The sequence below is a fragment of the Camelus bactrianus genome, chromosome 15, assembly GCF_048773025.1.
Source record: "Camelus bactrianus isolate YW-2024 breed Bactrian camel chromosome 15, ASM4877302v1, whole genome shotgun sequence".
NCBI lineage: Eukaryota > Metazoa > Chordata > Mammalia > Artiodactyla > Camelidae > Camelus > Camelus bactrianus.
In genome coordinates, this window is record NC_133553.1 from 63614127 (window position 1) to 63640062 (window position 25936).

Here is a 25936-nt window from a genome sequence, read left to right on the forward strand (position 1 = left end):
GAGGTAGAGTAGTCATAATTTATCCCCTGGGGTTGAGGTGGGACCTACCTTCCCAGGGCATATCGCAACCGAACGGTAACTGAGAGGTCCTCTGTCAGTGAGAAGCAGAGGGGCAGTGAGAAGTTTGGGAGGCAAGCCAGTTTCTCTCCCCCTAAGCACTGCCATTTTCGGCTAAGTCCTTCCACTTTACACTCAAGTCACACTTGGCTTCTTGCAGTTCCCAGAAACATTTGACAGCTTCCAGATTCTGCTTACATTGCTCTGTATGCCTAGAATGTTCTTCTCCACCCTTCCTCCTTGTTCTTCATGGCTGCTCCCTTTTGTAGAAAAGCTTGCCAATAACTTGGCCTCTCAGTTCCACGATTTCCTCTCTTCCAATAATCTAATTCACCACCCACCTCAGCCACTCACTTCATGGCCAGATCCAAGATTCACCGTTAACTGCATCTCTTCCACAATCTCATCAATTTCCTGTAGCTTCAGTGAAAGAGCAGGTTAATGTGCCTGGCTTACAAAGTAATTCCTGGAGTCTAACCTGAATTCGCCCATGACTGCTCAGGAAACAAATTCTCCAACCCCGCTGCCTGGTTCTGTGAACCAAAAGGACAGAAACAAGAACTTCTTTTCCCAGCATTCACAACTGCTGGAGTTCTTTCTGCTCCCAGCCCTATCTTAATCTCAGTACCTTTGGGGAACAGAATTCCAGAGACACAATGTACCTTTCTTTTCCTTATCTTGTCTGTGAACTGTTTTTTCTGAATTACTATAGAAAAATGAGAGAGAAGGATATTTTGCTATTTGGGGTATCTGTTCCCCTATGGCAGAAAGAGAACTGTCCAAATTTCTGACATGGTCTATAGATCTCTGAGTCAGAAGCCAGTAGAAAAAGTAGTTTTACATCTTTCTTTCTTTTTTTTTTTTTTTAAGAGATTTTCTATCACAAGGTAAAGCCTGAGCACGCCAAGGCAGCTTTTCTCAATTCAGCCCGCTCTGTCTTGTAATCAATGGAAATTCTGTATACATTTTGGAACTTGGTTCTTTACCAGTTTTCAGCATTATGTGTTTTTTTCTGGGGGGGGGGTGTCTTTCAGTGAGAAGTTATGTGTTATCACATTAGGGGTTACTAGCCAGAGACCATTTAAAAACTAAAACTGTTTAATGTTTTGTTTTTTTTTTTTAACAAGGTAAAATTTCAGTATAAATAGTTTCAACCATCTCACAAAAAGCTAGTTTATTTTATTTATTTATTTTAGTCCATTTTAGAATATTTTAAAAAGCATTCTCTACCTGCCCTCCTCCTGCCCCGTTTGGGGAAATCATCCTAGGAACTTGTCTGGAGAACCTGGGAATTTCTGAAGACTGCACTAACCATTCTGTCTCTGGACTGCTGTTCTAATCTGCAGATCCTGCAACATTTCCTGCCTGCAGCCAGCCCTGTTTGCTTCAGGCTACCCCCAACGACCCCAACTGGCAAGAGGCAATTCCTTAATATCCTGTTGCTACTGTTGGTCCAGAATTCAGTGGGTTTTGTATACTGACAGGCTTCTTGGTTTGTCTGAAGTCAGGGGGAGATTCTGTCAGCAACCAAGGACCTCTCCATCCTAAACAGGTTTTTCTTCAATTTGCAGGGCTTGTCCCTATACTTGTGCTACTAAATGTATAATGGTTTATATAGTTATACCGCCCCTTAGATTTTTTTCTAGTTGTTGAATATATTGTGTGGTGTTTAATACATTGAACCCTTAAAGATGTCTGTCCATTTATCTTTATTTCAAAAATCTCAACATAGGGCCAGTACATACTTCGAGTTTCGTGTTTGATAGTGAAATTTAAATGTGAATAAAATAGGATATCCCCAAAGAATAAAACAAAAATAAAAATAAAAATAAAGCATTCTTCCTATTTACTTCTGTATAAAAAAAGTAAATACATTAGATGGGTGGTTGTATTTTGAACTGCTTCACACATTATGCAAAAAAGGAACCGTGAGAAATGAAGAACAAAAATAAAAATATCCCTGGATAAAATCCATGTGTACAGAGGATGATTCAGGATGTTATAAATAACTCATATGAGGTAAAGCAAAGATGCAATATTTATATATCATTCTCTGAAGAAAGCATGTATTTTATTAATCTTCAAGTTCCTCAGCAGATTAATAATAAAAGCTTAGTACGTATTACCAACAAGTCTGACTGCTGGGCCCAAAGGAAACTCAAATTATTTTAAGGTGAGTTTGCTTCCTTTTCATCTGATTCATCATCCATAACCTGAAACAAACAAACAAACAAACAAAACCAAAGAGAATTTAATAATTGAGAAAAGGATCAGAAATTGCTATTTTTCTGATTTTAATATTACTTGCTTACCTGAAAGACACTACTCTATAACAATGCATGTCAATCTAATAAGAATAAATCTATCAACAGCCCCCAAAGCACAAAGTTTGCATCATAACCTGATATTCTAAGAATATAAAAGCAAACTGAATATTAGCAAATTAATTAAACATTGGTCTCTTTTTCTTGTCCCAAAAGAGGCTTCCAATAGCAGTCGCAGCTGGACAGAGAATATCATAATGATTAACTGGTATTCCTAGCCAGATGACTAAGATAATCAACTTTTTTTGCTTTTTTTCCAAAAGCATCTTATTTCCCTAAATATATTCTAGGGAGCCATACCAAGCTGTTATTGTAAAAATATATGTTAGAAAAAAATGAATCCCTTAAAAAGGTAAAGAAACAAATTATTATACTAGAAACTAATTATTTTGGTCTTACTCAGATAAAAGTTCATTTTAAACTTAAGGAAAATATGAAGATTTTCATTTTTAATAGGAAAAATACTAATGAATATTTGAAGAAAAAAATGGAAAGATTAATACCTTTTCATGAGTTAATATATTACTCAGATAATAAAGACTTTCAGAAAGGAAAAGTGTTAAACCCAAGACTTTTTTTCTCTTCACCACACCTACTATAATTAAATGCCAATTCAGGTTTATAATCTGGCTGCCAATTCATCACCTCACACTGGACAAATGAATGAAAATATTCCTTTGTCAATCCACCAAAGTGTTAACTAATGTAATTTTTTTAAAAGGCATTTAGAGGATAATGGGACAAAAATTCATTTTAAAACAACCTAAATGAATCTGGTTCTGATCTGAGGCACTCAATGGAAAAACAATTCTTTCACAGTTTCTTTTGGATTGAGTAAAAATGGACATTAATTTCCAAGGAATTGACATTTTTATATCTAATCTCAGCAACATCCAATCCAAAGAATTTTGTCAATCAATTTCTATTTTGGGCAAAATATTCCTAAAGAAGAACACAAAGACCTAGATATGATTAGAAGTCTCTCATAAACAAAAAGCTGAAACAGAAACACAGAAGCTTTGCACGAAAAAAGAGCTTAATTCCAAGTGAAAGATTGATAAGAACTTCAAAAAGGAGATGGCATGGATTGTACCAAAAAGATTTTAATGTACTGAGGAATGAGTGAGTCTCAAAGGAGCTGAGCAGAGATGCTCTCTCCTTAAAGGTACAGAATTACCAGAATAGTTTGTTCAAATTTCTAATTTCCATACACTCTTTCCTTCCTTGGTAATTTCTAAGGCCATGCCTCTTGGTTGAGTTTTCTGCAGTGAGAGCCACTATTACTGCTGAGAATGTGTTGTGCTATACTCCTTAGGTATGTTGGGGCAGAAAATATGTTGACATCAAGCTATAGCTAAAGCTCTATACCTCTACTCAGTAATCTGTTTTATTGTACAGCAAAGTATGATTTCTTGATGAGCTTCTTGCCTACGTGTTTAAGAACAAGATGTGGATAAATATGAAGCAGCAGAGCTCTTCCACTAAAGACTTCTAAATCTCATCTATAAAATCCCATGTTTTGAATCCCCCTTTCATAATTTTTCTACAATCAGAACAGTGGTATGCCCTCTGACTCTCATTTTCCCATGTGCAATGGAAATGACTTACTTAATACACTGTGTTGTTAGAAGATAAATGAGGTGATACCTGTAAAAATGCTGGGCACATAGTAGGTAATTCATAACACTACAGTTAATTCTTATATAAGGAGTCTTCAAGTCTGATAACAATGGTAATACAACGATAGGTCCCTTGAAGAAAATGTCAGGTCATGAATCCCTTTTCTTTCCCAAAATTCATTTTAATTTTAAATCTAAACTGTCGTATAATATTGGCATACCTGTTCTACACCTTCTACTTCTGGAATATAAAACTGTAGCATGTTCTGAATTCCATTTTTCAGAGTGATGATTGAACTGGGGCAGCTGGTACAGGAACCTTGGAGTTTCAGCTGTACAATGCCATCCTCAAAGCCTTTATAGATCACGTCTCCTCCGTCTTCCTGCACAGTTGGCCTGTGGCCACGGAATATTTATGACATGTTTAAGAGAACAGAAGTTTTCATTCAAAAAATTTAATACAACTCAGAGCTTGGATTTTATATTATCAAAATTCACAAAGTTAGAGCTACTTTTAGAATAGAAAGTAACTGTAGCTAGTCTCATTTGTAATTTTTTTTTTACTTTCAGATGAGATGCCAAAATTCATTCATAGAAATATTTGCTCTGCTTATTGCATTTCAATCTTGCTTATTAATAATCTTTTGAAGCATTTAAGATTTCAAATTTCCTAATAATTATACTGGTTACTGAAGATATACTCATTCATCCTTTTAAGTGAACAAAGGAAGACTGAGACATACCGGTGTTTGTTTCCAGGTAAACTTTTCATTGAAATGTAATATACAGAAAGATGCATAAATCATGTAGGATCAATTCAAGGAATTTTCACAGAGTGAACATACATTTGTTCTAGGCCAAGAAACAGAACACTAGGACCCTGGAAGTCCCCCTGTATTTCCTGCTTATCAGTCCTCCCAACCAAAAGTAACCATTATCCCAACTGCTATCACCATTGATTAATTCTGCCTGTTTTTTTTGTTTTTGTTTTTGTTTTTTACTTTTTATAAATATAAATTTCATTCAGAAAACATACAGTATTTACTCTTTTGTATCTGGCTTCTTTTGCGCTTTGTGAGATTCATCTACATTGTGGCAGGTGCATTCAGTCTCGCTGCACAGTATTCTGTTAAGTGAATATGCCAGAATTTATTCAATCTACAGAACACTGTAAGACTTTTTTTGCCACATATTTTATGTCTCTTATACTTTTTCCCTCTGTTTTCCATTCTTGTTTCTCTGCTTCAGCTGGATATTTTCTATTGACCTATATTCCAGTAGACTAATCTTCTCTCCAACAGTGTTCAGGGTGATGGTCAACTAACCTGATGACCTTATGTTTACCTATTATATATTTTAGTTTCAGAATTACTTTTTCTCTTTTTATGGATTCCAGTTCTCTGATGAAATTCTTCACCTTGTTTTCTATTTTCCCATTCTAGCCAGTTATTTTAAAGATCCTATCTGTTAACTCTCATACCTAGGTTATCTACGGATTTGTTTTAGTTTCTCTTGGCCCAGTTTCTAGGTATGCCTGGTAATTTTTGACTCAGTGATGTATGAAAAACTGAAGTGACTCGGGCCTGTATTACATCAGAAAGAATCCATCCTATCTTCTGGCAGTAGGTCAGTCCACTGCGGAATTAAGCTCACTCAGTACCAGACTACAGTTCTGTAAGGCCTGGTCCACCTCTGGTGTGTCTGTTTTCAAGGGTATCGTCTTCCAGAGAGCCCAACTGGGAGCCTGGATATTCCTTGGCCCTCTTTGAAAGGTCCTAAACTCTAATTTTTGTCACCCCCAGCACCATAAAACTGCCAACAAAACTCTGTTCAGCCTTTCAACTGCCTTTTGTTTGACTTCTTTGTCTCTTCCCCTCCACAGCTAAGAATAAGCAAATGGGGAGAACCTCTGAGTGTTTAGACATTTTTTTCTTAACTTTTCTCTGGGATCATGACCCTTCAAGTCCAAGCTTCGTTGATAACCCAGAATTGTAATTTTTCTTCCCATCTCAACAGCTTGCTGAAAGCTACACGGTTTCTGATTCTTAAGTGGCTGCCCTCTGCCCAGCTTCTCATAGTCCAGCCTCACACCAAGAATCAGCAAATGCCCCAAGGGACGCTTCCATGGGCTTCCCTTCTCTACAGGATCTTATTTGCTTTGGTGGCCATCTAATGCCTTCAAACAAGACAAAATTAAAAGAAAAAAGGTTTTTTGTATTTTACCTAGCTTTTCCGGGAGTTCTCACAGGACCACTGGTCTGCTATAAGCAAAAGTGGAAGCTTACAGTACTCTACTCGTTTAAATTTATTCTTTTGGGGCAGCAGCCTGAAAACAGGTACGCCTTCTATCCTCATAATTCTCCTAAACACTGTTAAGTCATTTTTTTTCTGTCTAAGAAATTTGGTACTATAACAATACCAAACACAAATGGTGACCATGAAAGATGAATTACTGATGATACTTAGACAGAGTGTTTTATTTTATTTTATTTTATTTTAGGGGGGAGGTAATTAGGTTTATTCATTTATTTTAATGGAGGTACCGGGGATGAATCCAGGACCTCATGCATACTAAGCAGGCACTCTACCACTGAGCTACGCCCTCCCCCAGAGTGTTTTAAAACTTTCGAGTGAATATAGAAAATGTACAGGCTCTAAGTTTAATTGTCATGGTTATCTATTTTGGTTTACGTAAACCTATGCTTATTTTGGAACTCTACTACAACCTCACAGACAACCAAAAGTATATTGCTACAGTGAAAACTGGCCCTGTAGTGTACCTGATCCCAGGTAGAAAGATGAGCACATACCGTATTCTAGTATCTAACAATTCCTTAATCATTGCCACAACTTCATCATCATCTTCAGATCCTAGAAACAATTACAAATAAAACATATCAATAATAGAAATTTTATATCCATGCAAGTAAAACTATTAAAGCAGGATGATTTTAACTTAATGCCTCATTAAGAAAAAAAAAGCATATTATACGTCACTTGGTACAGTGTTTCAAGTGATTTTGAGGAAATGAAAAGATCATTCATTTGCTTCTCTGAAGAAAAACTAAACAGCACTGATCAACTCACCATTTGGTGATAAATATGAGTATATTGAAATAACATGGTCTACTAATGACATCAGGGTTTGAATTTTCTGGCCAATAAATTTGTAAACTTTCATCCTTCTCAAGGACTGAAAAGTAGCAGAGAAAAGATACTGCCTGGATTTTGATGGCAACTTTGAGACAAAAAGGCACACCTTCTTTAAGTTATGTTTTCAATTTCTCAATTTAGTGGTTTTCAAAATGACAATCATACTAAAGACAGATGTAAGCCTTACGGAAATTCTAAAATGTGCTACAAATCTGAGCAAAAATTTGGCTTTTTCATTTGTTTCATTTTTGTAGTTTTCTTTTACTTTGTAAGGTTATAGACTGATCTTCACAAACGCCTGCTTTTACAGGTTTTATATTTTCTTTACCTTTGGTAAAACTAAAAATGCAGCTAAGTCAAATTACACTACAACAAACACTAAAGTTCTGGCAACAACATAAATATCAACATATTAAATTATATCAACTTTGAATCTTTTTTTAACAAAAGAAATAAAATATAATAAAGCTAAAATTCTCTTACATCAGTAAACCTAAGTTCCATTCCCCACCATCACTTCCACAGGTTTTCACCCAGCATCATGAGTTTAGTGTATATTCTTCTAGTACATGTTTACGTTTACAAGTCTACATTTACACACTGTTCTATACCTTGTTTTTTCTATTTAATATATCTTAAAGGTCTTTCCATGTCAGTATATAAAGAAATGCTTCCATTTTTAAAATAGGTACATAATAAGCTTTGTATGGATTTGTCTTCGTTTGGCTAGTTTTTAAATTATTTCACTTGTTTCCAGTTTGCTGCTATTTCTAATAATCCTGCAGCACACAGGCTTGTGTGAATTATGTATCAGTGTACTTTTGCAAATATATAAATGAAATAAATTCCTAGTGCTGGGTCTAGAGGACTGTGTATTTTTAAGTTTTGGTAGATGTGGTCAAATGGCTCTCAATATGTTCTATCAATTTTACATATATATCCATCAAAAACACATTTAACTGTTTCATTATTATTTAAAATGTGCATAAATGGTATATATGTAAGAATATGTAAATAACCCTTCAGTTTTCCTTTACCACTTAATATTTTATTTTATACCTTTTCACACTGATATCTCCCAACCGAGTTCACTCCTTTTAACTACTAATATATTTTAAGACATTTCAGTGAACATGCTTCCACATGTTGTCTTGTGTACATTTGTAAGACTCATTTAGAATGTATATCTAGAAGTGAAATTGTATCATCTAAAGGTAATTACACAAAGGTATGTATACACACACACACAAAACCATATCTTCATGATAACCAGAGACAGGAAATATTTTACCAACAACAAAGAGTCTCAGCTAATATTTGAGATCCATGTGCAGTTACTCTTCCAAGTGCTTTACACGAAAATAACTTATTAAAACAAGGTACAAAAAGCAGAAACCACAAAGGAAAAGATGAATATATGTAACTCTATTAAAAAGAAAAACTTCTGTCCTTGCTTCAGCAACACAAATACTAAAACTGAAATGATACAGAGATCAGTGTGGTCCCTTCACAAAGATGATATGCAAATTTGTGAAGTGTTCTATATTTTAAAGTAAGAAAAAGAAAATTTTCTGAATGGCAAAAGACATCTTAAACATAGTGAAAAGATAAGGCATGGTTAGGGAGAAGTTATTTGCTATGAATATACCAAAGAAAAAATTTATACCCAGAATGTTTTTTAAAAACTTGCTAAAACCAATACAAAAAAGACACATAACTCAGTTTTTTAAAAATACTAAAAGTTTATGAACAGGAAATTTACTGAAAAGGAAAATATGGGCCAGTCATATGAATACTGGCCATATGTTTATATGAAAACCTTCAGGCTCAGTGTAATCAAGGAGACGCAATTAAAATAAGGCACCATTTTAGGGGGGAGGGTATAGTTCAGTGGTTGAGTACATGCCTAGCACGCACAAGGTCCTGGGTTCAATCCCCAGTACTTCCATTAAATAAATAAATAAATAAATAAATAAATAAATAAATAAATAAAGCTAACCCCCCCCATTCTTTTTTTAAATAAAAAAAAAGACACCATTTTAATCTTAACATATTGGTAAAAAAAAAATGTAATGCAAGGTGAAATTTTTATATGCTGCTAATCTGCATGTAAATTAGAACAATTAACGATACAGCAGTTCTGCTTTTAGGATTATACTCAAATACAGTCTAAAAAAAATAATTAAAATAAAATAAATAAATACACCCTTAAGCAACTCCCCACATAAGCACAAAGAGACTTATACAAGGATGCCCACTTCAGCAATGTTTGTAACAGAAAGCACAAACAATTCACTATAAGTAAAGAAACTAATTAATTAATAGCAGTTTATTCATATAATGGAAGACTATCCAGCACATAAAATAAACAATGTAGAACTATATTTTTTCAAAATGGACTTATTTCAAACTATGTGAAAAAAGTAAAGTTGCATATAACACAAGTTATTTAAAGTTTAAGAACAACACCTTTACTATAAATTCCCTGCCGACTTATATGTGCAGTAAAAGTTTAAAAACAAACTAAATTTACATACATCTCTGGAAGTAGAAAAGTGAAAGGGATGGGAGTTGTGGGTCTTTGGCTATGTCTTTAATATTTTATTTAGAAATGAGACTAAGTAATTAAGGCTAAAAGTTAACATTTGTTAAATCAGAGCAGGGCAAATGGGTGAGCGTTATGTTATTTTCTGAATGTTTTTATAAATGAAAATATCAGTTTTGTATAATAGATTTAATTTATACACAAGTTTTATAGAATGATGGGTAAAACTAGTATACATGAAGTTTTGTCCCCTCTGGAATTGGTTCCAGGGCTAAATTAATGATAAAAATCTGTATTCCCATGACTTCTGAAATCAAGACAAATGTGAAGCAGAAGTTTGAAAAAAAAAAAAAAGATAAATATTAACTACCCAACATATTACCTGCTTCTCCTGAAGATGTTTCCTCAGTAACTAAAGGTAAGCCAGATGCAAAGAAATCCATAATTGTAGCATAAATATCAGGTTTCAGTAAATTCCAGTCTAATTCTTCACTTTCCTGTAAACATTAAGATGTAAAACGCTACATTTCCAACCATGGGCAAAGACAAATACAAAACAACACTTTGAATCTTTTGAGAATCTTTTCCTATATATATTCTATACCATGCAACAGTACTCATTTCTGGAAAATACATGTCAACTACTGTTCTTAAAGGATCTAGCTTATAAATGACTTTCAAAGATACAATCTTAGAACATTTCCCATTCATTCATTCATCAAACTCGCGTTAATTAAGTGTGCTGTATGTACAGTGTGCTGTTGGTAGAGGGGATACCAAAATGACTAAAAGATATTTTTTCATGAGGTGAAGAGAGTTAAAACACTGACTGGATTCTCTGTGTTTAAAGAGGATAATAAAGAAATTTCTCATTCTTTTAAATAAAATAGGATACAACTGCTTGATCAACTATAAAGGATATCCTATGACTATCCCAAAAATTCAACTTAAATATATTACTTAAGAACACTGAAGAAACCCAAAGACCTAGCTGTAGACCCAAAACATATAAAGTGTCTTATCTATGGCTACAGTGCTGGAGGACTTGTGGACCATCAACAAGACTGGTGTTCTTGGGAAAGAATCCCTAATGATTTTGCTTCTATATCTGGCCAACCAGTTGATTCCATTTAAAAAAAAAAAAAAAGATAGGATTATTAAATACCCAAACAGTACTAACATCTAAAAAGAGAAAGGCAGCATGTTCTGTTTTAATTTTTTAAAGGAGAGCTCTTTAGGAGGAAAAACTATTAGATGCAGTCTATTCAGACTTTCAGGAGGCTGTTAGCTAGGGTCCATGCTATTAAAAACTGAGTCTTCGTGCACAAACGGGACTAAATTTGTCATGGATTAAGAAGGAATTTAGGATAAACAGGCCCCATTATAAATACAAAAACAAAACTAGGGAGATGCCTTAGTGATTGGTAATGGGAACTACTTCTAGGTAACATTTTAATAAATTATTTGGAAGATGGATCAGAGGGCTGCCTTAGAGCTTCAGTAAATACGGGGCTCTACTGAATAGGAAAATGTTTGTATTAAAAAGAAGGAAAAATATTCTGAAATTGTCTGAGTAAGAAAACAGGCAGCATATAAGCTGCAAATATACACACATTTAGGAAAAAAACATAAATGATGCATAAAGAAGCCCCTGGGGTAGACCTAGAGATTATCATACTAAGAGAAAAAAGAGAAAGACAAATACCATATGATAGCACTTACATGTGGGATCTCAAAAAATGGCACAGATGAATTTATTTACAAAACAGAAACAGACTCACATGAGACACAGAAAATAAACTAATGGTTACTGGGGTGTGGCGGGTGTGGGGAGTGGGGTAGGAAGGGATAAACTGGGAGTTTGGGATTTGCAGATATGAATTACTATATCCAAAATAGATAAACAACAAGGTCCTACTGTATCTTGTAGTAACCTATAATGAAAAAAACATGAAAAAGAATATACATATATGTGTGCGTATAACTGAATTACCATGCTGTACACCAGAGACTAACACAACATTGTAAATCGACTATATTTCAATTAAAAAATTAAAAAAGAGGTCTCTGAATTATCAATTACAAGTCAGAAAGGGAAATGGGCAATCAGTGAAGATAAGAGTTAAATGGGGTAGTCCATGACGAGGAAGGTAACTGAAAGAAAAGCAATCAATTTACTAGTCTATCTAGTAAGTATCAATGTATGCTCTAACTTAGAATATTATATTGATTATATCATTTCACTAAGAAAAAATAATGGAGCTGGAAAATTGCAAAAAAGGTAACTAAACTATGAAGGGAAAAGGAAATAAAAGATGACATACCAAGATCAAATTAAGGAACAAAAAGAAAAAAAAAACTTGTAAGCTATAATCACATGTTTTCATATAAGAAAAAACTTATATAGCACAAGCTATATGTAAAAGAACTAAATAAAATTCTTAAAATACATAATTTCCTATTTGTAAAATGAAGACAAGAATAGTTAGTTATAAGAATTAAATGAGATACTGTATGTAAAGCACTAGCACCATATCAAACACCTTGGAGGTCCTAATAAATTCAGGTCCTTTTTGCTCCTTCAAAATATATTGAGGAAAGAAAACTGAAGAATAACAAAGATAGGTCCAATATCTATAAACTGGCAAACTAGGGATTAGTGAACACAGATTTGGTCCCACTATCCTACAAGTCTACAGGTGGTTAGAAGAAACCATTTGAAGCCTGAAAATTTCAATTTAGGAAAATGTGTATCATTGCTTCCTTCTACAAAAACTTTTTTGAATGCACACTATGTGCTAAGCATTGTTCTAGGTGCACTTAATAAGATGGACAATTTTTATCTTCAGGGAGTTTACATTCTAGTGTAGAAAAAAACAGGTAATAAAAATACACAAAAAATATGATTCTAAGTGGTAAGTGCAATGAGGAAAATAAACAGGGTAATAAGCTCCTGGAGGGAGTGCTGCTTTCAGCAATATAGTCAAGAAAGGGGTTTCTGAGACTTTCAAACAAGTAACGTTTTAAACAACAGGCAAAAACATTTTACAATGGGGATATCTGCGAGAACAACCATAGCCACTGGGATTGCCAGCAAGGAGGAAAATCCAAACTCTCCTCCACACATAAACAGCTACAAGAGAATACTGGACTAGACGTAACATGTTGATCACCCAGTATGTCAACTTTTATGGTGCATCAAGAACTTAGAGTAATCCTTTCAAATTGCTGAAGAGGAGCTGAATGAATAACTTTTGACTTTAATGCAAAACCGGACAAGTGATTAAGTTCAGCACATACATAACAATTAACAGATTTATAAGGATACACAGTTCACATTTAAAAAGTTCACTCCTCATTAATCTAGTAGACTTAAAAATAAAACAGCTTTTTCTAGCAAATATGACCTCAGATGTTGGATGGGTAAGCATATTTAGCTTGATCTTTTGACATTCAGAGGTTATCCAAGTGTTGCAGAAGTACACAATCTACTGCTCTTGTCTGTGAGGATCTGAAGTGTCAATGCAGGACGGCAGGGTGGGAGATGTGCCAGACGCCATGATATAAAGGCTCCCTTTGAAAGGAGATATATATGCAACCATTCTGTTGGTCAAAATATATATATATATGATTTTTTTTTGCTTCTTTTTTTTTATTCTACCAATTTAAATCAAGAATTAGTAAAAATAACACTTGGAAGCCTAAATTAAGGTTGAGTCCTGGCCCTGCTGGAGGCTGGCTACACAACCTTGGACACCGCATTTAACCCTCTGAAGCTCAAGTTTTTCCTTTTTGTAAAAAGAGGGATCTGGACTGTAGTTAATTTCAACTTGAAAATTCTATTAAGTAATTAACTTGAGAAATGTGAGAAGTAAACTTAATTTGAGATTTTTCATAACAGTATGTGTAAAATACATTAAGAATGGATCTTCTGGAGATGGGCACTGGACTCGGAAAAAACTAAAAGTACTTGACATCTTATTTTATACAATCCTATGCATACCTTCGTGACAGTAATGAAATCTGGTCCAAAGAAGACACTTTTTACTCCCTCAATCCTAAACAACTGTCTGTGGAAAAATAAAAAAATAAGAGATGATAAAACATTTTATTATGGAAAAGTCTACATGTAAACAAAAGTAAAGAGAAATGTAAAAGAACCTCTACATACCCATCACCAGCCTCGACAATTACTAACTCATGGCCAACCTTCACCCCACGATCCAGCAAGCCCACTCTTAGGTATTTACCCAAGAGAAATGAAAACATATGCTCTGTAAAGACTTGCACATGAATCTTTATAGGAGCTTTATCTATAATACCAAAAAAAAAAAAAAATCTGAAAATGTCCACCAACTGGGGAATGACTAAACAGACTGAATATACCAGTTCAATGTAGTACTACTTGGCAATAAAGAGGAATGAACTACTGATTTACTCAAGAACAAGGATGACTTTCAAAAGCATTATGCTAAATGAAAAAAGCCAAACACAAAAGACTATCTGGTTCCATTTGTGCGACACTCTAGAAAAGGCAAAACTGTAGCAGCATAGAGAAGACCAATAGTTACCAGGTTGACCAATGTGTTAACTAACCTCATTATGGTAATCATTTCACTGTATATGTGCATATCAAATCATCACATTGTACACCTTAAACTTACACAGTCTTTCATGTCAATTGTATCTCACAGAAGCTGGAAAAAAAAATTTGCTAATAAAAACTTAAAAATTAAAAGTCACTGCCATAAAAAAACAGTTACCAGGGTGTGAAGGTGAAAGCAAGAGGAGACTGAATGCAAAGGGAAATGATGGATTTTTTGCAGTGATAAAAATGCTCTATATTTTTATTTTCTTGGTGGTTATACAATAGTATATATTTATCAAAACTTATTGAATGGTACACTTAAATTGGTGAATTTTATTGCATGTAAATTATACTTCAGTAAAGTTAATTTTTTAGGATCCTGTGAGAGGAGAAGGGGCAGATTATAATTTGAAAAGGCCTGACAAAGGATTTTGAAATACACCTTTCTTTTTCCCATAGGAACGTACTCCAAAGAAGGTTACAATTTTCCCTTTCTTTGTCTACCACTGCAAGAATGCTTTCTAAATTACTGCTTTGAAATTATTTGGGAATTTGTTTGAAACAATGTCATCTAGGTCCTTTACACAACTACTTAATGTTAAATTTACAAGTCGTTACAAGGTTCCTGGTTGCAGCTTATGATTCAGTAAATCCAAGCACAGACCTTTAAGTGGAACCCTTGATTAGCACTATTAGCAAAGATTATTTTTTTTCCAAATAAAAGGACCACGCAAAGGAATCCACCTGATCTATAGACCATGTCATGGGGACTGCTTTAAGAAAGAGTTCACAGGTCCTGTCCCTAAAAGAAAGAAAAAGCTAAAACAGGAGTTCAAATATTATTATACATGCTCTGTCATTTAGGTTACTTCCCTTGGGACAATTTCAACTTGTCAATGTCCAAGACAAAATATGATACCCAGAACTGAACACAATACCCCAAATGTAGTCTAAGGTGTCCAAAGCACAGTGACTATTACCTCTCCTAAGCTGGACACTATGACTCTGTTAAAGTCTGACTGAATTTTTTTTTTTAACATTTTTTATTGATTTATAATCATTTTACAATGTTGTGTCAAATTCCAGTGTAGAGCACAATTTTTCAGTTATACATGAACATACACATATTCATTGTCACATTTTTTTCTCTGTGAGCTACCATAAGATCTTGTGTATATTTCCCTGTGCTATAAAGTATAATCTTGTTTATCTATTCTATAATTTTGAAATCCTGTCTATCCCTTCCCACCCTCTGCCCCCTTGGCAACCACAAGTTTGTATTCTATGTCTATGAATCTATTTCTGTTTTGTATTTATGCTTTGTTTTTTGTTTTTGTTTTTTTTTTTAGATTCCACATATGAGTGATCTCATATGGTATTTTTCTTTCTCTTTCTGGCTTACTTTACTTAGAATGACATTCTCCAGGAGCATCCATGTTCCTGCAAATGGCGTTATGTTGTCGGGTTTTATGGCTGAGTAGTATTCCATTGTATAAATATACCACACCTTCTTTATCTACAGTCATCCATTGATGGACATTTAGGCTGTTTCTGACTGACTTTTTTGAGCACTGCATCATATCCAACATGACTAACTGAAAGATCAGATTCTTCTGTCCCATAATTGCACTATTCCTTTAAAAAATTTAAATATAAGGCTTAATATTTATTCCTGCTAGATTTTATCCTATTTGCTTTAATCTACCATTCTAGCCTAATGAAACTTTTAAAAAGTTGTCTCTGAATTTAGCCATCCAACAGATAAACAAATCCTCTTATCTGGAAAACTGATAATTACATCTTTATTAATGTTGCTGATAAAAAAAAAGTACTGAATAAACATGCCAACTACAGAGATACAGAGCCCTTTTACATGTCCCTTAGAGACAGGTCAACCTTCTGCTTACATTTCTTTGTCTTGTCCATGCAGATAGGAAGAAATAAGTCAAATGCCTCCCTGAAGTAAGATACATTACTGTTTGTTCATTCATTCAACAAATATTTGGCGGGGAGGGTATAGCTCAAGTGGTAGAGCGGCATGCTTAGCTCAAGGTCCTGGGTTGAATCTCGTACTTCCTCTAAAAACTAAATAAATAGGTAAACCTAATTACTCCTCCACCAAAAACAAACAAACAAACAAACAAAAAACCCCAAATAAAATGCTATTAAAACAAAAACAAAAACGAAACTAAAAACAAATATTTGAACTATTGTTGAGGACCAAACACTGCACCAAGCCTGTGGGATACAATGCTGGGCAGGACAGACTGGTTTCTGTCCTCATGAAGCTTACTTTTTACCTTATAGTAAAAAACATTTTCCGCTCAGACAACAAAAACAAGATTAGTTTTGCTTGATGGAAGATCATGAATTCTGTGAATCCAAGAAATGGGTTACTTTCAAAAGACCAATTTGGAAAGGGTTTCTTGCCAACTGAACATCTGACAGCAATAATCTCCTACTAATCTGTAACTGAATTAATTAGGGCTTTTATTTGCACACTTTGAAAAATATGTGAGCTCATACTTGATATAAACATTTCAAACTGTATATACAAAGTGAAAAATGCCTCTTAACCACCCCTCCTAAATCCACTGTTATCAGTTTGGTGTGCATTCTTCCAGATCTTTTTGTCAGTGCATTTTTGTCATTTTGTGTCATGTATGTGTGCACATACATAATAATCAGATTGTATTCACTGCTCTGCAACTTGCTTTCTTCACTACCATTATGTCTCAGAGGAAATTCTATAACAGTAAATATGGGCCCTCCTCATCCTTTTTAATACCTGTAGATTATGGACAAAGTCTAACTCTTCCTACTGATGAATATTTAGGTTCTTTCTAACTTAATACCATTACCAATTAAGGCTACGATAAACATCTTTGCACATGTCTTGTGTATATATGTTGGTAATCCCTAAGGTAGGGTTTTTCAAATCCACCAGTAAGTTGTGAAATCAATTATATAGTGACCAGGATTTTATTTAGTAAAATAAAATAGAACAGAATAGAATAAAATAAAAAGAACAAGAAAGGAAATGTAAGAATGCTTTACACACTGTAAGGGAGAAAACTGTTCCATCAAACACTTCTGTTTCATACATACATATATATACATACGTGTGCATATATGTATATATACACAGACATATATGTGTGTGTGTGTGTGTACGTGTACTGGGTCATAATATAAAATATTTATTATTGTGGCTTGTATTAAAAAGTGTGAAAAACAAGTGTTCTAAGGTATATTTTGAGAAGTGGCACGTTTAGGTCAAAGAAAATGTGCATATTTATTAATTAGAAATTTTAAAAACCATTCCTGAGATAAGCATATTTCTGGCTCTCCTAAATGAGACACATAAAATGGCTATGTGTATATAGAAACAGTTATCTAAGTTTTATTTTCCCTATATCCTTGGCAATCAGGCTTACCAAAAATTTCAGTTGATGTGACTGGCTGTAATATTTCTTATTATAGACAATTTGTCTAGCTGTCAGTTAAAAAGAGATTTCATAATTGTATCATTTGTGCTTTATCATCTGAAATACAGTTAACATGTCTTTAGTGAATTTTAGAACTATTGCCACTGAATGTAAACTGGTGCAGCCACTATGAAAAACAGTATGGAGGTTCCTTAAAAAACTAAAAGTAGAGCTACCATATGATCCAGCAATCCCACTCCTGGGCATTAAGCTGGAAAAAACAAAAACATTCATTTGAAAAGATACATGTACCCCAAAGTTCACAGCAGTATTATTTATAACAGCCAAGCTATGGAAACAACCCAAGTGCCTGTCAACAGACAACTGGCTTAAGAAAATGTGATATAGATATATACAGATACCGATATATAATAGTGGAATATTACTCAGCCATAAAAAGAATGAAATATTGCCATTTGCAGCAACATGGATGGACCTAGAGGGCATTATACCTAGTGAAGTAAGTCAAAGACAAATGCTATAGCACTTGTATGTGGTACCTAAAAAACACAACAAATCAATCTATACACAAAACAGAAACAAATTCACGGGCATAGAAAACAAACTTGTGGTTACCAAAGGGGAGAGGGAGGGAACGGAGACCGATTAGGAATATGGGATTAACAGATACAAATTACTATATACAAAATAGATAAGCAACAAGGAACTACTGTATAGCACAGGGAATTGTACTCACTATCTTGTAATAACCTATAATGGAACATATCTGAAAAAAAAGTAACTGAATCACTTTGTGGTACACCGGAAACTAACACAATATTGTAAATCAACCAAACTTCAATAAAAATAAATAAACAAAAATAAAAACTGTCACCACTTACTACTTTAAGAAAAAATCATCATATCTGGTAACTATTATTTATAGTTCTGAGTGGAATATTTTCAAAACTACTCCCATTTTGAAACATCTAGAAATTCAGCTATTTTTAAGAATAAAGTGATCACGTTTTCATTCCTTCTTAAAAACAGAGTTTTAAAGATTCAGAATGGAAATTTAACATACTATCATTTTGATGGATTTTCTTTTTTTGAGTAAAAACATAACTTCTTATTTAGTCATGCTACAGACCTCCCAAGGACATCACTTTTCAGGAGAAGGGTTTCCTAATATCAACTCTTACTTTTCTTAATCGTTTACCTGAAAAGTATTCTCTACACTGAAAAAAATGCAGTGCACATAAAAATGCAATAGCTAAATAAGGCTACCTTAACCCCAAAGTCAGTTATTTATGTTTCCTGGTAAAAGTAAATGAAAAACAGCAACATACCTAGCCAGCGGAGAGCGAAATGCTGTAGCTGGCGTGGGAAAATCCATGGTCCTTGTCTCAAGAACTGGTTTTCCCGGAATAAACTTTAAACTGTTGGGATTTGGGGTATCTTGTGTTTGAATAAACATGTATCTTACTAAAAGAGAAAAAAGAAGAAAGAATGTTATTCTAGAAAAAACAGTTAACAAATTTATGGACTATGAGTTTCAGAGAATCAAAAGAAATGAGAAAAATTAGAAAAAAATAAAATAAAACTTTATTGCCCAAGTTGATAAAATAAGAATTGCTAAAGAAAGAAATTTATCAAAATATTTAGGATAACTGCATTGAATTTTATATTAATACTCATATTTTGATAGTTTTGTTACTCAACAGATTCTAGCAATATCCTACACTTCAGTAGGAAAGCACATCATAATTCGGGAGTCTTATATGTATTCTGTTTGGTAACTTAGTACCAACTTGGCTATAATCACAAGTCATCACTACTTTCCAGTGTGCTATCATATTTTAAAGACAAACATAATAATAGTAACAACTAATGTTTATTTTATGCTTACTTATTACATGCCAGAGACAGGGTTGAGTGCTTTAAATGTATTTAAGCCTTTAATAACCCTATGAAGAAGGTATTATTATTCTCGTTTCACAAATGAAGAAACTGAGGCTTAAAGATAAATAACTTGTTACGTCATTTAGCTTGAAGTAGCTTGCCCAATAGTATAGAGTTAGTGACATTATATATTTTCATGGAAGTGGGAATCTATGTGAATTACTTTCTGGAATATTTTTAAGTTATCTTTATGGTGGGGGGAGAACATAGCTCAGTGGCAGAGCTGCTGCTTGGCATATAGGAAGTCCTGGGTTCAATGCCCAGTGCCTCTGTTTAAAAGTTAAATGAATGAATGAATGAGTAAATAAATAAATAAATAAAACCTGATTACCTCCCCCATCAAAACCAAAAAAAATTTTTTTTGAATTATCTTTACAGGTTCTTTTCTTCTCTGTTCCTTCTAGGGCCTTGATTAGATTGAGAATAACAATCTTTAATTTCCTACTTTTCTATTATGATAACAGAAGGATAGTACTGGGGTTTTAATATTTTAAAACTATTTAACAGGCCCTGGTTATTTATTATGAAAATAAACCTTCTGACATTAAAAAAAAAAAACCCACCTGATTCTCATCTTAGAGCAGTTTACTGAAATAGGTTAATTTATCATATAATTACCATGTGCTAGAAACAGTGGTAAGCACACTACATGAATTATATCATATAATCCTTACATCCTGCCAAGGAGGCACTGTTTATGTCCTAATTTATAAATGAGGAAACTAAAGCTCCCCGTCGCTCAGCTAGTTAAGCGACAGAGCCAGGATTCAAGCCCGGCCAGTCTTCCGGAACTGACTTGCTTAACCACTGCACAGACTGCCGCTCCACACTTATTAGTGCCAAGCATAAAAGGAAAATAAACTTAAGATCAGTCTCTCCATCCTGTCATAATCCTCATACTGCATTTCTTAAGAAAGAATAAAATATCAAAAGCAACAGTTTTATTTTAAATTAGAGATTAAATTTGGCAAAACATATGGTTGGTATAAAAATGCTTTTCTTAACTATTACAAGAGAAGATGCTAATTTGACAGCTGAGAGTTGTTTTTACACCTCGCCATGCAGTTCCTGCTAACTGGTGTTGAGTCATTTCTTCAGTAAAGTAAAAATTGAAACTAAACTTTCAGACATTTTGCATAAGTCATTGTCCTATAAAGATATCGGTTGGTGATTTGGTGACCAGGCGAATCCTAAAAAGAGAGAAAAATTTTAAACGATAACCTCAATGTCAAAGTACTTGATTTAAAATATTTATACCTCACCAATAAATTCCTCTGACAATCTGCATTACAAGGGAACAGTTTTTAAGTGGAACATTAAAAAAAAAGCTGCCACCGCTTTCTCTAAATATAAAGACAACAAGGTTCTTTTAACTCTGATACTGACCAACTATTTCCATGGCCCTTCTAAATAATTTATTGGTTACCAAAATCTCCACAAAATTAGGCACCCTGCCAGTATTTGAAGAATTTAATCTGGCTTCATTCTACTTAATCCATTTGTGTAAAATGATACATGCTGAAAGAAAATGTTTTTTAAATATTTGAAGAACTATAAATGTAAAAAATAAGAGAATATAATCTACATATAATGTGTGAAGTAGAAAATATGACAACATATGCCATCACTACATAAACTTTCTCTTTTGACAATGACAAAAACTATTTCAAAAGAGTAGTCTGACTAGGTATTAACAAAATTATTCCAATTATAGTCTAAACTGGGTTTAATTAAGTATTTTGAAAATGACTCTCAGATCCATCATCCAGAAAGATGCCCCTGAAAGCGTCGTAAGGATTACGATGTAATTGAGAGACTGATCTAAAAATAATCCTTCCTATTATGCTTGGTATAATAGACAAATAGGGAGCCATAAGTTCCCCCAATATACAGATTAACGGTGCTTGAAGTCAGTATCAAAGACTAAAATCAGCGGATTTCTAATTCAAAAAGCCTAGATGACATAAGCCTAGATGAATTATGTAGAACATAATTCAGTTCTACAAAATGTAAAAGTCCATTTAAAGTAGCTTAACATGCTGAGTTACTCAACATTTATGCCTAAATTATTCTGTGACTCAGGGAGACAGACAAGGCACCCCTGTTCTTGCCCCAGTATACAGAGGCAGTAAGGGCTCTACCCTGATCCAACTCACGCCATTAGCTAGCTTTCCGGAGCATGGCCACGAGGAGTTCAAGGCAGTGATGGAAATGGAGATGGGCCACGAGCTGAACCTAAACTCCTCCAGCTCCCGTAAGCACATATAGGGAGATATTTACAGACACACACACCCTCCCCCTACAGTTCCCTAACCACATGACAGTTGTCACATTTCAATAATTTTTAAATCCTACCTTCATCCCCGTTTCCAATATTAAAGAAAATAAAAGCATGTAACATTAACAAGATTGTCAACAAAACCACAGTGGCTAATTTTGACACAAAAAAGGAAAACTACGAAGTACTATGTTCTAAGGCTAGATGAAAGTTAGAAACTTACTGATTTTAGACGTATTCTTATCAAAATGAGGGCAAAAGCTTAAAACACATGTGATTGTTTGAAGCAGAAACCCATGTGTACCTTCTTTTTATAGTATTTTCATTTCAGAAATCATTTATTGAGCAATTCTTATGTTCCAGAAGATGTGTTATACAATATACTGAGATTTCATAGATCTACTGGACCCTATATTCAGGATTCTTGAAATTTAATGACAAATGATATGCGTAAGCCAATTATTATGGTAAAGTGTGATTTATGATAGAAAAAAGTGGTATTTTTTTTTATAGGCATCTGAATAGAAAATTTACAAGTTCTCATCTTTCGTGACCCACAAAACGTCATTCAAGTACAGTTTCATTAGCTTCTGAAACACAATTTGCTCTAAAAGAGATGAACTTTTACCTGTGTTACATAAGGTTGCAGGCAGTGAGAAAAGTGGTCTTTGGACAAACTGATGCAGAGGCTGTTTCTTCATGGTACATGGATTCATCATCTGACAGAATCTACATTTAAAAACATACAAATGACATTTTAAGAGATAATCTTTTAAGCTCAAGTTTCTACTTCTCATACATGAAAAAAACATAATGAAAATAATAACAAAGCTGAATTTTCATTTTCCATCCACATTTATTTCCACTCCCTTAGGCAAGCAATATCTACAAACAGTATACAAATAAGAGCTCAAGGGGAAATTTAGAGCTTTGAGTGCACACAGAATAGTGCAGTACAGAAATGCATCTATCTTAGTGATTTATAACCTGGAGTCCCAGACTCTTAGGTATACATTGACGGAAGCAAAGAACTACAAATTGTTTTTTCCCTTTTTAGATTAAGAAAACTAGGTAATAGAGTCACATGGTTCAAAATACAAAGGAAACAAAAATAAATAGTGAAAAGTCTCCCTCCTTTTTGGTTTCCAGCACCATGTTTCCTTAGAAAGAGATAACCTATGCTATCTGTTTTGAAAGATATGTCAATACTTCAGAAAGTCTAATAGGAAATATAGTATTCTCCACCAAACTGTTAAAGAAGCCAACAGTCTACACACCTTTTTTGTTTTGTGGGGAGATAATTAGGCTTATTTATTTATTTTTATTTTTTAATGGAGGTACCAGGAATTGAACCCAGGACCTTGTGCATGCTAGGCATGCATTCTATCACTGAGCTATACCCACTCCATCCCCCATACATGCTTTTTCACTGAGAGTGAAATTACCAGTTAACAAATCCTCCGAAGTCGAATAGCTATTTTTTCATTGCTTTGACAAATTAAAAACAGAGAGAGAAGGGAAAAACAAGTATTACTGGAATAGAACATAAGAGATGTTAGCAGTGAAAACTTTTTGAAATCTGATGCAAGTTACTTTAAAATCCAGTTTACTTTAAAGTACTATTGCTATCCAATTTTAATTTTACAGAATTCACTGGGGAATTTCAAGCATATATATGTTCACTTTTTTTTTACATTTCTCTGATTATTTTCACCTGCAAACTCATAAAGAGGAGGGACTAAGTTCATTTTTGTCCCTAGCAGCTAGCATAAGGACCTACCTCACTTTCTCATACCTAAAATGAAGTTAATATTCACAGCTATCTCATAAAGACTGGGACAAAGATGGATCAGATAATCCATGTAAAGTGCTTAGTACAGTGCTAGGCCACGTAGTACATGTTCAATAAATGTTAGCTGCAACTATTATTATTATGTGATAAGTGCCCAATAATTATTTACTGAATGGAGTTTAAGGTTTGGGTGAAAACATTTTTATCTATAGCTCACTGCCTAAATCGTGGCTACTCTGGAATACGGAAAGAAACCAAAGACAGGACATACACCTAGAATATGGAAATTTCCTTTCGGCCCAGGGAAAAGACAGAATGGTTAAACATTCTGACAGAGACGGGTTTATAGTAGTAAAATACGAAAGATGAGTTAAATTATTCCAGGATGACATCCACTAAAAAAGTAAGAAAGGGAGGGACTCACAAATCCTTCCACAAACCAAACTTTTTTGGAAATGCAATCCAACTTCAAGAGCATCATTAGCACTAAAACTTCTAACACTCAGGAGGTCAAGCCTTCTTCGGCCCTTTTCTCCTTTTGCTCCACAAGAGAAATCAGGGCACAACACTTACTTAAGTCGCCCATGCCTTTCACCTAACCAACGTTGACAGATGTCACTGAGAGGCCAAACTCAAAGGCAAGGCAAATGTAAAAAGAGGAAACAAGGGAACGGAGTGGGTTTAGTTGGAGAGGGGAGGAAACCTAGGGTTCTGAATGCTCATCAGCGTTCTGGGCCTCCCTGAGAAAACAAGTGACACTTTGATATTCTGATTTTGTGTTTAAAAGGCAGAGGGGGGAATGCACGTGGTGGATGGGCTGGAGGAGCCACACGATGTAAACAGAGCTCCTCCGCTGGGTGCCTACGGCCGGTCTCTGCGAGCCTCCCCAGCGCAGGGGCTCAGGCCCCGGGTCTCGGCGGCTGGGACAAGGCACCGCAAACTCCGGCAGAACCGGGGTCGCAGAGCTCCCTCGCCGAGAGCCGCCCACCTCAGGGTTAAACCCCCAACTTCGGCGACGCGGGCGGACCTAACGTCTAGGTCTGGGGCACTTTTCTCCACCCCGTCGAGAGAGAGAGACAGAGACAGCGGGCGGAGCGGCGGCTGCTCTGCTGGGTGAGCCAGCTGGACCCCTATTCGTCGCCCCGGGCTCATCACCTACCGCCTCCGCAGCCCCGCAGCAGCGGCCGCAGCTCCCCAGCCCAGCCTGGCCGCCGCCGCCGCCATCTTTGTCCGCATGCGCAGGCGTGGAACAGGCGTTAACCTCCCCCCGTTCCCATAGGTGCGGAAGCCTGGCTCAGGCGCGGGCGCGGGCGCAGGCGCAGACCCGCCCGGCTCCGGAAAGGCACCGGGGATCGCGCACCCTACCGGCTGCGCACGGCACTGCGGCGGATGAGAGGGACGGGCTTTCGCCCCGCCCTTTGAAACCATTGCTTACCTGCTGCGTAAGGTTGGGCAACAAGGGGGCAGAGGGGGGAGTTCTGGCGATGCTTGAGCAGGCAGTGAGCGGCGGGAGACTCCGCACGCACGTGCGGAGATACGTTGCTTTTCCAACTTGCTGGGTTCCGCGTTTACGCTGCCTAACCCTGCCTTTAGAATGTTTCCCTGTTCATTGCCTTTCGTATGAGCCTTCTCGCCGCAAAGGCTTAGCTCAGCGTCTCAAAGACACCCAGGAGCACCTCTTCGAAGGTTCTCGCCTTCCTCCAGTAAGCAGCCTGCCTTTTTCCCGTGGGGCCTGTCTGGACCGGTGCTAGGCTGGTCTTGTGGACTTGGAACTCGCGCAGAGAACTCACCTAGTGTTGGGCTGCCTTTTGCTGTATAAACATGAGTATTGACTAGTTTCCAGAGCAAAGTACGAAAGTCAGTTAACTATTCTTCCAGATTCTTACTGGGATATACAGCTTTCTCTAGGAAAGCGGTACTTTCTCATTGTGGACTGGGGGCAGCAACTGCATGGGAACATGGTGGGAATGCAGATTATCAGGCCTGCACCTTAGGCCCACTGAATCAGAGTCTCCCGAGATAAAACCCTCCAGGTGATTCTGAAGCAGGCTAAGGTTTGAGAAGCACTGCTCTAGAAGATACACACAGAGTACTGGTTCCTGGAATGGAAACAACATACGTAGCAGATTTTACTTCACAGAGAAAAAGATGGAGGCCTTGCTGGTAGCCGTGGCCGTAATTGACTTTTTA

The 25936-nt window shown here is 35.5% G+C and overlaps 1 protein-coding gene and 1 pseudogene across 2 annotated transcripts; one reads left to right on the forward strand and one right to left on the reverse strand.

Moving 5' to 3' along the window:
• Positions 1-1749: 1749 nt before the first annotated feature.
• NFU1 (NFU1 iron-sulfur cluster scaffold) lies at positions 1750-25504 on the reverse strand. Of its 2 annotated transcripts, none has more exons than XM_010963749.3 (8): positions 25182-25504; positions 22583-22683; positions 19064-19199; positions 13702-13768; positions 10081-10195; positions 6811-6871; positions 4222-4396; positions 1750-2270 (listed from the first exon to the last, which is right to left on the reverse strand). In XM_010963749.3, exons 2-8 carry the CDS (start codon positions 22671-22673, stop codon positions 2226-2228), a joined length of 690 nt encoding a protein of 229 aa, XP_010962051.1. In that variant the 5' UTR covers positions 22674-22683; positions 25182-25504; the 3' UTR covers positions 1750-2225. The 2 variants fall into 2 exon arrangements, with proteins under 2 accessions (XP_010962051.1, XP_010962049.2); XM_010963747.3 differs by lacking the exon at positions 25182-25504 and adding an exon at positions 24906-25165.
• On the forward strand, positions 8604-8703 carry LOC123619375 (U6 spliceosomal RNA; annotated as a pseudogene).
• Positions 25505-25936: the final 432 nt, after the last annotated feature.

Bases quoted from the DNA above. Each gene is read 5' to 3' on its own strand.
- NFU1 (XM_010963747.3), bottom strand. From the start codon at position 24,982: ATGCGGACAAAGATGGCGGCGGCGGCGGCCAGGCTGGGCTGGGGAGCT. The intron at 22,684-24,905 runs GTAGGTGATGAG...TTTTAAATGTAG, and splicing joins GCTGCGGGGCTGCGGAGGCG to ATTCTGTCAGATGATGAATC. The intron at 6,872-10,080 runs GTAATATGTTGG...AATTGTTTCTAG, and splicing joins AACATCTTCAGGAGAAGCAG to GATCTGAAGATGATGATGAA.